This window comes from Pipistrellus hanaki (genome assembly GCF_964339955.1).
Source record: "Pipistrellus hanaki genome assembly, chromosome: 6".
In the NCBI taxonomy this organism is placed as follows: Eukaryota; Metazoa; Chordata; class Mammalia; order Chiroptera; family Vespertilionidae; genus Pipistrellus; species Pipistrellus hanaki.
In genome coordinates this window covers 26,789,065-26,801,989 of record NC_140508.1, presented here as the reverse complement: position 1 = coordinate 26,801,989, position 12,925 = coordinate 26,789,065, and the positions used below count along the sequence as shown (strand labels likewise).

The window sequence follows — 12,925 nt, the reverse complement described above, 5'->3', positions numbered from 1 at the left end:
TGTAATAAACTCTTAGAATGAAATAGTACCGCACAATAAAGTTGATGAACCCTTAAAGCATTCTTTGTCTAGAATGGGAATTGATAAAGATGTCATCTTATATTGTGTAATGTTGTTTAGAAATTGTTAAGCTTGCCAGTGATTGAAAGGGGGCTTATATTTAAACAGACTGCAAGTAGAAGGTTTCATAAGTCCATCAGAGAGCAGCATGTCTCATGACAACCCGGTGCTTAATGACTCTGTGGATGCCACATTTATCTTTTTGGAAACAGTGAAAGCTGTTTATTAAAGAATAAAAAATGAGCAAGCCCTGGCCAGGTAGCTCAGTTTCTTAGAATGTTGTCTCAATATGCCAATGTTGTGGGTTCGATCCCCCATCAGGACACATATAAGGATTAACCATTGAGTAAATAAAAAATAGGTGAAATAATAAGTAGATGTTTCTCTCTCTTTATCTCTCCCTCTAAAAATTAATACATTAATTATTTTTTAAATGAGCATGCAAAATGAAGATGGCTGTGTGATAGAAAGGAGATAAAATAAGAGTGTATGTTATTGTTACACAAAGTGTATACCGGCTATCTAATCAAAACCATGCTTAGCTCAGCATATTTATTCACTAAGAACACTTCTTTTTCTTTCAGCAATGGGTCGACGGCCTGAGATCCATCATACATAACTTCAGGGCCAACAACGTCAGTCCAATGACCTGCCTCAAGAAACAGTGAGTTTCATTTGCTTCTCCCTTTGTTCTTGGCTGTTATCAAGGAAAGGGTCAGCGTAGAAAACGAGGCTTAGTATGTGGCCAGGCAATGTCTTGCTAGCCTTGCCTTCCATACTCCTGACCTTGGAGAGGAAGTTGACCGATACGCACCCTTACTCATGCCACCTGGCAGGGCATTTGTGATAAACCCAGAGCCCCAGAACTATGTGAATGGAATGGTTGATGCCCGGAGTGTCCTCTGGGCAGGGGACACTGGCTTCTGTGTCTCCAGAATGAGTGTGTCTGGGGCCATAGCCGGGTGCTGCTGGGGCCTGAGCATCTGTTTCATAAGACAGAGAAATGGGGAGTGTGGCCAAGAGAAGTTCTTGCAGGAGCACTACTGAGCCCATGGGCTGTTTAGCACACAATCAGGGATCCAGAGGTATTTTTGAAAATCAGAAAACAGACCTTAGCCCAAGGTGACCAGATCATCCAGGTGTTGGTGGGACAGTCCTGATTTCTAACAATTTTTCCCGCCAACACCTGGACAATCTGATCACCTTACCTTAGCCTGTATCCAAATCCCAGAGAGATACCAAGTGGTAGATTTTAACAAATAATTTTTTTAAGTTTAAGTATGTACCGTGCATATTTGGTCAATACTTAATAGTAAAGAACTATTTGTTGTTCACCTGAAATTCAAATATAACTCAAAGACCTCTATTTTTATTTACTAAATCAGATAACCCTAAATTCATGTCGCAGTGCATGATTGTCTCTGGTTTTCAAACTACATGCTCTGTTTGAATGAGCGATCTTGTAAAGTGCATTTATCCTGATTGAAGCTGTTCCTCCTAAGAAACAATAAGACAGCATTGTCCTGTTGTTTTTCAGCTGGATGAAATTGGCATTTATGACCAACACAAATGGTAAAATTCCAGTGAGGAGGTAAGTATCTCCTTTCTGCATGTTCTTCTGTATCCTGTGTCCACCCTCGTCATACCAGAGCAAAGAGAGAGCCCTCCAAGTACTTGTTCACTGCTTTCACTCAAAAACGTTATGGAGGCTGAGCTTGAATCACTTCAGCAAACACCATCTTCAGTTTGAGAAAATCATTTTATAAACAAAAAGTTGCATTTTTCCACCAACTAGATGGCAACATCTACTGCACTTTGATAAGTCAAAGAGCATCTGAAATGTAGCATTACTTTTTAAAATCTTCAAGTAGGTGAGTTTTCAAGATTTAAATGCATTTTACCTGTGTGCCCTCAGGTAAATGTTAGCAATAATTGCCTAAAATTAAAGAAGTGCTTATTGCGCACCTGCAAGTGGCAGTGTGTGGACTTTGTCTCAGGAAAGGAATGCCTCTGGATAGTGCCTCTCATTCTAGGCTTTGCAGGTTGTCCAGTGTCCAGGGCAGTGGGCACCTCTGTCTTCTTGCACCTGTTCTCTAGGTGGACTGTCACACACTCTTCAGCTCTGTCAATCCCTCACCTTGCCCAAGGTAACAGTGACACAGAGAATCAAGGGTGAGGAGACCATGAACCAGTACATCCTCCACATGTGTTCTTCGATGCCATGAGGCTTCCCTCTTCTCTGCCTCACCACTCCCTTCAGGTCTTAGTGTTTGCTAGTAGTTCGTGAGTGCAGTTGGAAGCTCTTATGATGGTAGGCATGGACATTCTCTACTAAAGTCCATGCTATCATTTTGGTTGGGTTTTGGTAAGCACTTCATGGAAATTCCAGAATTTGGGCTGGCCCCAGAGCCTCTGCTGTCCACATGAGACTAGGAGTATATTTGGACGCATCAATCTAAGCCCCCAACCTTCAACCAAACAGACTCCCCAGATACCAACCTGCTCTTCCAGGAATCTCCAGAATCAGGTTCGCTCATACTTCTTCTCTGGACACCATGTTATCAAAGAAGCCAACCAACCAACAACAACAAATAAAACCCAGAATTACAGGGGAGTCACCACAGGCAAAGCATTTGGATTAGACACATTCCACAGTGGCATGCTGATCACACTGGGCCGTTTCTGACTCCGCTAGGCCTTCCTCTCTGCCCAGACACTTCATTCTGCTGGGAAGCTTCTGTTTTGCATCCCTATTAGTGTATCTTCATACTCTCTCAACATATTCTTTTCAGATTAAACAGAATTGTCCTAGAGGTCATCGTTTTTCTTAATTACATGTATTATAGCAGTCATGAACTAAAGTATCCATGTGACAAAACTGAAATGTCAATGAGAAAATGAAAAACATACAAATCATCAAAGAGACCATAGACACAGCCCGGGCTGTTATTTATAAGTGGTTAGAGCACTGATTGGCCTGAACACCAATGTGTCACGGGTTCGATTCCCAGTCAAGGACATGTACCAGCCCAGTCATGCTGTAAAATTACTGCGGGGAGAGTAGGGAGATCTGGGGGAGATAAGAGATCAACCGAAGGACTTGTATACATGCATATAAGTACAACCAATGGACACAAAACTCTGGGGAGGGAGGGTATGTATGGGAGGGGGGCAATATTAAAATATGTACACAGATAATAATTTAATAAAAATATATATATAAAAAAAATAAAAAAAAGAAATGCCAAAAAAATAAAAAAATAAAAAATAAAAAAGACCACCGACAGTGTTCCTTTTACTTAACCTTTTATTGAGGGTTTACAGGGTTATATTCCTCAAGCATTGGTTGTGGTCTTTACACAGCTACATATAGGATTCCCTGATTTTTATTTAGTAATTTACTAGCAAGTCAATGTGATGCCTCTTGTATGGTTTATAAAAAGCCCTGTGAGCATCCTTGACTGATGGTTATTGGCAAAGACACTTTACACTGACTCACTTTATTTACAACTCCTTCTGTTGAGTGATATCAGGACAATTATTTTAATGTATCCCAGCATTCTCCAGCTACTTGCAAATATATACTGACTTTTTATTTAAAATTAGTGTGGAAGTAGTAAGTCCAAACTCGGAGAACATAAATAGCAGTGTCAAGAAAAGAAACGTAAGTTGGATCGGTTTTTACATATTTTACACTCTTGCATTTTCTTCCCAGATAAGGTCCAGGAAATGGACAAATAATAAAACACACAAATTGTGATCAGATCCCTTGTAACCAGCAGTTCTGGTTTCATTTGCATGCATCCTGTTAATCACATTGCTGTTATACTCTTGAAAGCTTTTTCAGATTCCAAAGATCTTTATCTAGCATGTTCACATAGGAAATTACCTTTTTTGTAGAAATAGCCGAGATGTTTTGTCATCTTCTGTAGCTCTCTTGGACATGAGCTCTCTTTGGTGCCTGCCAGTACTAACAGGTGTTTGACACAAGACATCTGTGATTCGGGGGCAGTTGGTTGGGGTTGATGGAGAATTGATACCACGCCAGAAAAAAAAGCAGATAAATCTCCTGGTGGACGAGCTGCCAAGGGCTAGGGGAAATTGTTCTGAATGTTTTAATGGCTATGAAGAGTAAACACTTTTAAAAAAGCATTTCATCACTATCATTCTGGAGTTTTTAAAATGGAAACTATTAGTATATTAGTGTGTGTGCACAGTGTTACAGGGGACCGGTACAGTACACAGCTTGGGAATGGCCCTGCTCTTTAGCATTAATCAGCATTTAATAGCCAGGACGTTTCAGGGATGATGAATGAAGAAAGTCTTACCCTTTATCTCCCTCTTCTCTTTTCTTTCTGTGTACAGTATCTCACGCAGTGTGCTTTTCTCTCAAGCTTACAAACTCAGCTCGTCTTCCCACTCTGACCAAATCTTTGGAGGGGGCACTGTTTTCTTTTACCATCTCCCATTCTGTGTCACCTGGAGGGAGGTGGGAGAAGGACAGCTGTGTTAAAGAAAGCAGAGACCCTCAAGTGTGGTTGTGGCAACCGTCTTCTCATAATCCACCCATGTCCCCAAGGCCCAGACTGCCCACTAGGAGGGTCTGGTTCTGCTAGGGCTTCATTTCAGGAGTCCTCCCTGAAGATAGTATTATGCTATTGGATAGATTGTGGACCCTTGGAGCAAAGGTCCCCGGGAACGTAACTAAAATTCTAATAGGACTGGGCACCACTTACGGGTATTTGCTTTTATGGCATTTCCTTTGGGGTAGTGATTTATTTTTATTCAATAAAATCTCATTGAGCACCTGTTGGTTATGAAGCACTAAGCTGTACTCTGTAGGCATGAGGCTGTCTGTCAAAACTGACTCAATCATAGTCCTTTATATACATGTTTCTTTGCAATGCCTAGGATGGTGTCTAAAATGGTCCAGCCTGTGATAAGTGTGTTTCTCTCAGGACTCTGGATAAATGGCCTTCTGCCAGGCCTCTGAGGCATCTGGAAACCCAAAGAATTCACCTTCACTCCACAACCCCTCCTTACCCCTGTGCGATTTCGCTTAAGGCCTAGAAAGATTCTAAAAGCTGCCTGCATTGAAGGGAATAAAGGCACTGCCCCAGGGAATGATCTGTTCACTTGCTTTCTCCCACTTTCCACTGTGGGTTTGCTCTCTTTTATGGAATGAGGTGAGCAAATCTGTGGTGAGGTTGGCCAGCGCAAGTTCCCTCATGGAAAGGTGGCCTGAGAATGAGACTTTCTGGCCATATGCCACTTCTTGCCTTTATTTTCTTCAGCTCAGTAATGTTACTGGGCATGACTGCCCTCGCTAATATATTCCTCTGAGGATTTCCCTTTGAGCACTAGCCACCCTAATTTCTCTCCCAAGTTTTTTATTTCCCACAAATGCTTGAATCTTCCTAATCCCATGAGATGATCTTTTTCTACCTCCTTTTTTAAGAAAGAAGTATTTTTATTGACTTTTGAGAGAGAGAGAGAGAGAGAGAGAGAGAGAGAGAGAGAGAGACCTTCATCGGTTATCCCCCGTTTGCACCCCAAGGTGGGATCAAACCCACAACCTAGGTACATGCCCTGACTGGAAATCAATCGAACCCATCGCCTTTTGGTGCATGGAATGATGCTAAACCAACTGAGCCACACCAGACTGGCATCTACTTTTCATTTCTTGGTGCTTCACTAAGTCCTAGCCAAAAAAGTTCTGTTTCTGTACATCTTCCCTTCCTCCTTGAAAGAGCCCTTACCAAACATCCAGATTCTGTTTTTTCAGAAAGGCCCAGCCCTCTACCTGCTACATTCATGACCATGTCATTCAGTTTTCATCTCCTTTGCCAGGCCTATCCAAACTTAACAGAAGCTCAAGTTAGCTGAGATACCCTGGGATTGCTAGGCAAAGTTTATTCCTCAGAACAGGTGCCAGATATTGCAAATCCTGCTTTAAACCTGTAGCTCTCCCATTAACACATTCTTTAAAAAAAAAAAAATACACATGGGAGAGCTACTCCCCCTCTATTATAAAGGTCAGATAAATTGCTTCTTAGCCCAATTTAAAGTATGTAAATTCCATGAACTCTAGAGAAGTGGGAGAATGTGGAAATAGTGCCCTCTACAGTAGAAATCCTCTTACTTGATGTCTAACACAGTGTTTTTCAACCTTTTTGGGGCAAAGGCACACTTGTTTCATGAAAAAAATCACGAGGCACACCACCATTAGAAAATGTTAAAAAATTTAACTCTGTGCCTATATTGACTATATATAAAGTAATTCTCTTGAATAGGAATCAAATAAACACAAAGAAAGTATTTTATAATTACTTTATTATGAAATATTAAGTAAACAAAATAGTGAAAAATTATAAAATTCTTGTCTTGTCTGCACCTACGGCACACCAGGCAACATCTCGCGGCACACTAGTGTGCCGCGGAACAGCGGTTGAAAAACGCTGAACACTTAAGCCCTTCCATATCTGTAGATTTCTTAAAGGGAATTCATAGGCCTCCCTATATTTGAATGCAGTTGTCTCAAGCACTCTTTAAAATATACCTCTTGAAGTATTCTTGGACCAAGTGTGAAACAATAAAGCTTTGAATGAACACGTAACAGAAAAAAAAATTCATTTACTTAAAGTCAGGTCTTCCCACTCCACAGTTAAAGTGCTTTCTCCCACTCATCGGGATTAACTGGCGGCACTGTTTACATTTGGAGCTTGCCTTCCACTTAGTGTGAAGGGTGGAGTACAGGGCACGGTTGGGACCAGGGAGGCACTGCTACAAACTCTCTTGTGCTCACAGGCAAGGCGTTCTAACGTTCAGCTTCTCAGGTGAAAGCATGCTCTATCTTAAGTGGAGGCTGGACTTCTGATTTACAGTTAAAATTATTATGGTGACAATTATCAATCAGGGAGTGACTGGAGGCTCCTTGGGCAGCTAAGGCATGGCTCAGAGCCAGTGTGGATTCCAGGGCATCAAGTCATCTCCTCAGCAGCATTCATTCTGAGGGTCACCAATGTATTAATCCTAGGGAGTCTCTTTTTTTTCTATCTTTATCATCATTAGGAAATGTGCTCATTCAGGTGGCATCCATTGTACTCATCTTAGTGCACACCCTACTAGTTCAAAGGCTCGGCACACAGTGCGATATATAGCTCTTGGAGAACAGAAACCCACACCTGAAACCTAAATGAACATATTATCTATTATCATCCCCAATACATTTAATTTTAAAAAGACTGCACCATTATTCAAAAATAACATGTCTAGAGTTAGTGCCAAGATTCTGTTAAAACATGGAATAATTGTTCTCCTGCCTCTCCTCTCCCCCTCACCTATCACTTACATAACATACTCTGCAATCCTGAGGCAGCTGACATTTCAGAGTAGCTCAAGGATGCTTAGCTCAGAAAACAAACACATACAAAAATATGGCTGATAGAACATGTCGGATATCGTCAGTGTGACACTGAGTTTGAGGGCCCACTCCTTTTCCCCAAGCCCAGATATGGTCAACATACAGTGTTTTTCTACAGCTATCGTCCATCTGCCACTTGCCCTTTTCCTAAAAAGTAATTTGGCAGCGTCAACACGTGTAATTATTTTTGTCCAAAGGTATGTGTCCCCCAGAGTCGGTGGTATTCACGGGCACGCAGGGGTTGGCCTGTCTTAGAATCCAGTTGCCTCACCAGCACAATCAGCTGGTCACCACAGGGCCCTGCAGGAGCTGGTGTGGAAAGTAAAACACACTTAGAAATGAGAAGTAATTTTATTCTCCTTGTCCTTCTCCTCCATCCCACCATCCCTTGAGGTACTTGGAGCTTTGCATCGGAGAAAACAGAATTAACAATGCCTTAATTTTTTTTTTTTTTTTTTTTTTTTTTTACTTCTCTGCTCTAGCATTACTAGAACCTTTGCATCAGGGAAGACCGAAAAGGTGATCTTTCAAGCACTCAAGGAGTTAGGTCTTCCCAGCGGAAAGGTATGAATTAATTTATTTTATTTTTCACTTACACTTGACATTCAGTATTATCTTTTGGGTGTACAACACAGTGGTTAGACATTTATATAACTTATGAGGTGATTCCCCCAATAAGTTCAGTATCCACAGAGCACAGACACACTTATTACAATATCATTGACTCTATTCCCTATGCTGTACTTTACATTTCATTGCTATTTTGTAACTACTGATTTGTACTTCTGAAACTCTCCCTTTTCTGTCCAACCCTCCAACCCTCCCATCTGGCAAACCATCAGTTTATTCTCTGTACCTATGAGTTTGTTTCTGTTTTGTTTATTTTGTTTGCTAGTGAAATGATATAGTATTCGTCTTTTTCTGACTTATTTCACTTAACATAAGGTACTCATTTATTTAATAATGTGTTCCTAAAACCATTTTCCTTATTTATGTTCTCATATGTAATAAGCCAGATTCTAGATAGATAGGTAGATAGATAATAGATAGATTAAACCAGTCTCCATTAGATTGAAAATTAGATGAAGTCCCATAGACTCCAGTTCCTTTTTCCTTCACTTTCCTTCCTTAATTTTGTTGTCTGCGCATTTTAACCTCAGTGCTTTCATATTCAGAGAGTGTACTTCAAAGTGTTGTTGTCCACTTTATTAAAGAGAGGAAGTGGCTCTTGCACAGTCTGTGGAAAGTTTACTTTAGAGAAGGCCATCAGCATTGCCTCGATCAAGCGCAGTGTTGGCATGAGTGATTGACTAATAAATTCAGTTCTCCTAGACTGTGTTTTATGAAGCACTTCTTCTCCCGCAAGCCATTTGTGTTCACGGCCCTTCAGATTTAAAAGAACCGCAATTAATTTATCGACTGCAAGAAAGATATAAGCCTGTTGCTGCTTTAGAAAATCCTATCTGAACTATAAATTTCAGTATGAAAACCAAAATCTTAAAGGGTTGTCCTGAGCCCTTTCCTGTGATCTTAGGAAAATTCACAACATACGCAGAAGTGAACTCCTGGCTTGATTTATTCAGCAACCTTTAGGCAGGCTCTTGTGTTTCTCCCTCAAAGAGAGATGGAGGAAATGCTTTGTGGTATTTGTCCTCTGGGGTGTTTCCTAGAGCAGGCCCAGCTGTGGCCGAGGTCTGCCACACAAGCCATAGCTGGCCACTGGGTAATAGAACCGCTCATTTCCACGGGCCCTTTCTGACGATGCCTGGCCACGGCTGGAGGTTGGCCTCTGGCTTCTGTCAGCAACAACGAGAGATGGAGGCCCAGGGATGCTAAGTGGTCATGCCTGTAGATTCTTTTGCTCCGAGGAGAAAAATATATTTCATGATTTATGACATACTTTCCTTCTTTACAGAATGATGAAATCGAGCCTGCAGCATTTACTTACGAAAAGTTCTATGAACTGACACAAAAGATTTGTCCTCGGACAGATATAGAGGATCTTTTTAAAAAAATGTAAGTTCCATTTATAAAAAAGGGTCCTTTCAGTATTATCCTTGTCCTTTTAGGTTTGTTAAAGTTTTATTGTCATCCTATTTTATGATAGTATGTTAATAGTATCCAGGGATATCTAGTGAGGATTCTATTTTCACCCCCAAGTTTATCTATGTAAAAGTTTACTGATTTTTTTTTTAAAGATTTTACATAAATTAGTGGCAGCACCTGGAACTTTTTTTTCCCCCTTTGCATTGGCTTTACTAACTACCTACAATTTTAACCTGCTCCTTTAGGTATTAACCCGTTATGTGAACTAACTAGATTCGATTTGGAATGTTATTATGTTGTTGAAAAGTACATTCATTCCAGTTATCTCAAATGGATGACTTACATGTTGTTGCTTTTTTTAATAATGTCTTTTGATAATGCTAGAGAAGAACTGCAGAATTTTCTTTGAGCTAGTGGGAGTATTTCTTTTCCTTTGTTGTTGGGTTTTTGGTTGTTTTGTTTTGTGTTGTTTTTTTTTTTTTTCATTGTCTCAGGCCACTTTAAGAATGAACCACTACTTCAGGGTTAGAAAATAAGTTTAGAATTATCATCAATAATTGTCAACATGTAAATCGTACATACTGTAGCATCAAATACAAAAACTTACTTTTTCTAATACATTTCTTTTCAGCAATGGAGACAAAACTGATTATTTAACGGTAGACCAATTAGTGAGCTTTCTAAATGAAGTAAGCTTTTTCATACATTAACTCCATATAGTCTGTGTGCAGTGGCTTGTCTCCTTCAGCATCCTCATTGCATGCCCGCATCATCTGCCCTCATCCGCTTTGCTTTTGACCTGCTGATCTTTCCCTTATGGCTTTACCAGGTGCAAAAATCAGCTGCTCCCCTTATGTGTCCATGCACTTCCCTCACGTTGGCTTTGCACACTGCTTTTTTGTTGGTTTCTTGCTGTGATGTATTGCTCTGGTTCTGTGTGTGTGTGTGACTTTTTAATAATATAATGATTTAATTAAGTGTGTCTATATTTTTTTGCAAGACGATATTGAATGTACTTATGTTTTGTTTTTCCTATTGATCTCATTAAATAGAAAAAGAATGGATTTACTTTGCCATACTATGTAGTTGGATTCTCCATTGCTAACTTTTTCTCATATCTTTGCATGGAACTGGGAAGCTTGATTTTTGTCTTTTAATGGATTGCATGTAAGAAAAACTTGTAGATTCAAAAGAGAATATTTTGACAACAAGCACAATTATATTTCCTGGGTGAAAATACAGTACATATTAGGTCAACTGGATTGCAGGTTGAATTTTTACTTTTTATTTTTATAACATTCTCAGGGCTAATTTTAGAACATGATTCACTTAACCACCAACACTGGTTGACAGAATTTGCTTAAGCAGAATAAAAAAAAATATATATATATATAGTAGGACAAGTAAAGGTTGCAACTTTTATTCCAACTCAAATTAACTTCCTTTTTCCCCATGGACAAATAAAAGCTCTATAGTGAAACCTTCAGAAGCTCTTGCTAAATCCAAAAAGGAAAATTCATTTTCCTCCCAACACTTTCATAATAAGAGTTAAAGTGAGAAATGGACAATATATTTTCAGTTCCAAACAATGTATGTTAAGCATAGTATGATATAAAGGGAAACTGTCAGAAAAGTCAGTATCATGCCAGAATGTGGGATTGCCTCAAAAAAGACAACAGACAGGCTGAGACTTGCCAATTTGCAGAGAGAAATCACATCTTTGCAGAAGGGCTTCCTTCCTCTTTCTCTGCCAGGGCTCAGTGACTTCCAATATGCGGGATTGCACGTTAGAAGAAATAGTAACCAGAGCCAGCAGCACTGATGCAGGAGAGAGAAGGTACCCATAGATGAGCACGGAGGCCCACGTTCACATAAGCCTTTCATTAGGATACAATATTTATTTTGCTTGAAAACAGTGTAAGCTTTTGCACTCCACCATTTTTTCCCATGTGAATACTGTGTTCAGAGTCTTTACCCAGATATTATCCACATTCTTCTGCCACCATTGCTCGGAAGTCATATTGCTTTCCTTTATTTCTTTAACCCCTTCTCCCTCCTCTGCTTTAAAATTATAGATATTGTTCTGTGTCCCTCAGCTTCCTCCTGCACTTTGGGTGTTTGATTGTTTTAAATCTGGTGAGGTGGACAGGAAGCATGCTTTCTACTTAAAAGGGAAAACACTTCAGGGGAGAGGAGAAAATCCACCACACCATCCATTTGGCATTTCCTAAGGAAAGACCCTTGTGGGTATGGGGGTGAAGCTGGCACCCAGCCTTTTATTAAAATGCGCATTTCCCTATGCAATTCTGAGTCTGAGGATAGGTGCTGCCTTCATGGGTTCCTATTTCATGCCCTTCCTTTTATGGATTGTTTTTGTAGGCCTACCCAGTAATCACTCTTGTTGTTCCTATCAGGCTAAGTAGATAACATTTCACTTTTTATTTTTTTTAATATATTTTATTAATTTTTTTTTTTTTAACAGAGAGGAAGGGAGGGAAATAGAGAGCCAGAAACATCGATGAGAGAGGAACATCAACCAGCTGCCTCCTGCACACCCCCCACCGGGGACGTGCCCACAACCAATGTACATGAATTGACCAGAATTGAACCCGGAACCTCTCAGTCCGCAGGCCGATGCTCCATCCACTGAGCCAAACTGGTTTCAGCAACATTTCATTTTTAAAAGATATGATCACCCATACTTTCTTGCTCTGTCATCCAAATTCTTTCTTAAATACGTATTATTTGGTAAGATTTTATCCAGCATTATTGCAGGGGCCAATATCTCTCAGTGGTCATTTCCTTCTATTTGGCTTCTCATTAGCAGTAAGGAAGCACCTTTAATGTGGGGATGATGGAATCAGTGTGATTTTATCCTGATTTCTTGAGGTCATAGAGACTAGAAGACAGTCCAGGGAAGTGTACAGCCTTTATTTTTAATCAGTGCTTGCCATGAATCTCTTCCTTTTCTATCCTAGTGACTCAACTGGAAGAACTAGACAAACATCTGAATGTCGCCTTGAAGAAGCTTTGTCAAGCTTAGGAAATGCTCTGCCAGCTCCTTGCACCCTCCTTTTTGAGTTGCCTCTCTCATCTCTTCAAAACCAAAAGCATCCTTTAGGCAGAGCTCCTTCAAAACCCACAATGAAAGGTGGCAGGGTTCACTCCAGAAGGGAGCAGGCATTGGAATGTAAGGGTCTCTGAGTCCAAAAGCTTAGACCTAAACATCTTCAAAATGCCTTAGCCACAGTCTCACCAAACCAGAATTGAACATTGCATTAGAAGTCCTGGATCATACAATAAGACAAGGAAAAATGAATGAGTCCCATGAACATGAAAGACTAGGTCCTACACTTACTGTTGATTGTGTTCCCTGAATATTACAGACTATCAACT

At 40.2% G+C, this 12,925-nt stretch overlaps 1 protein-coding gene across 9 annotated transcripts in view; it reads left to right on the top strand.

Moving 5' to 3' along the window:
• The window catches only part of PLCB4 (phospholipase C beta 4), a 368,787-nt gene that overhangs the window by 284,004 nt on the left and 71,858 nt on the right, over window positions 1-12,925 (top strand). For all 9 annotated transcript variants that reach the window (XM_084887441.1, XM_084887443.1, XM_084887446.1 and 6 more), the window contains 5 exons: window positions 645-724; window positions 1,598-1,651; window positions 7,966-8,047; window positions 9,399-9,499; window positions 10,161-10,218. In XM_084887441.1, coding sequence (XP_084743567.1) covers window positions 645-724; window positions 1,598-1,651; window positions 7,966-8,047; window positions 9,399-9,499; window positions 10,161-10,218 — 375 coding nt within the window. The remainder of the gene's footprint in view (window positions 1-644; window positions 725-1,597; window positions 1,652-7,965; window positions 8,048-9,398; window positions 9,500-10,160; window positions 10,219-12,925) is intronic.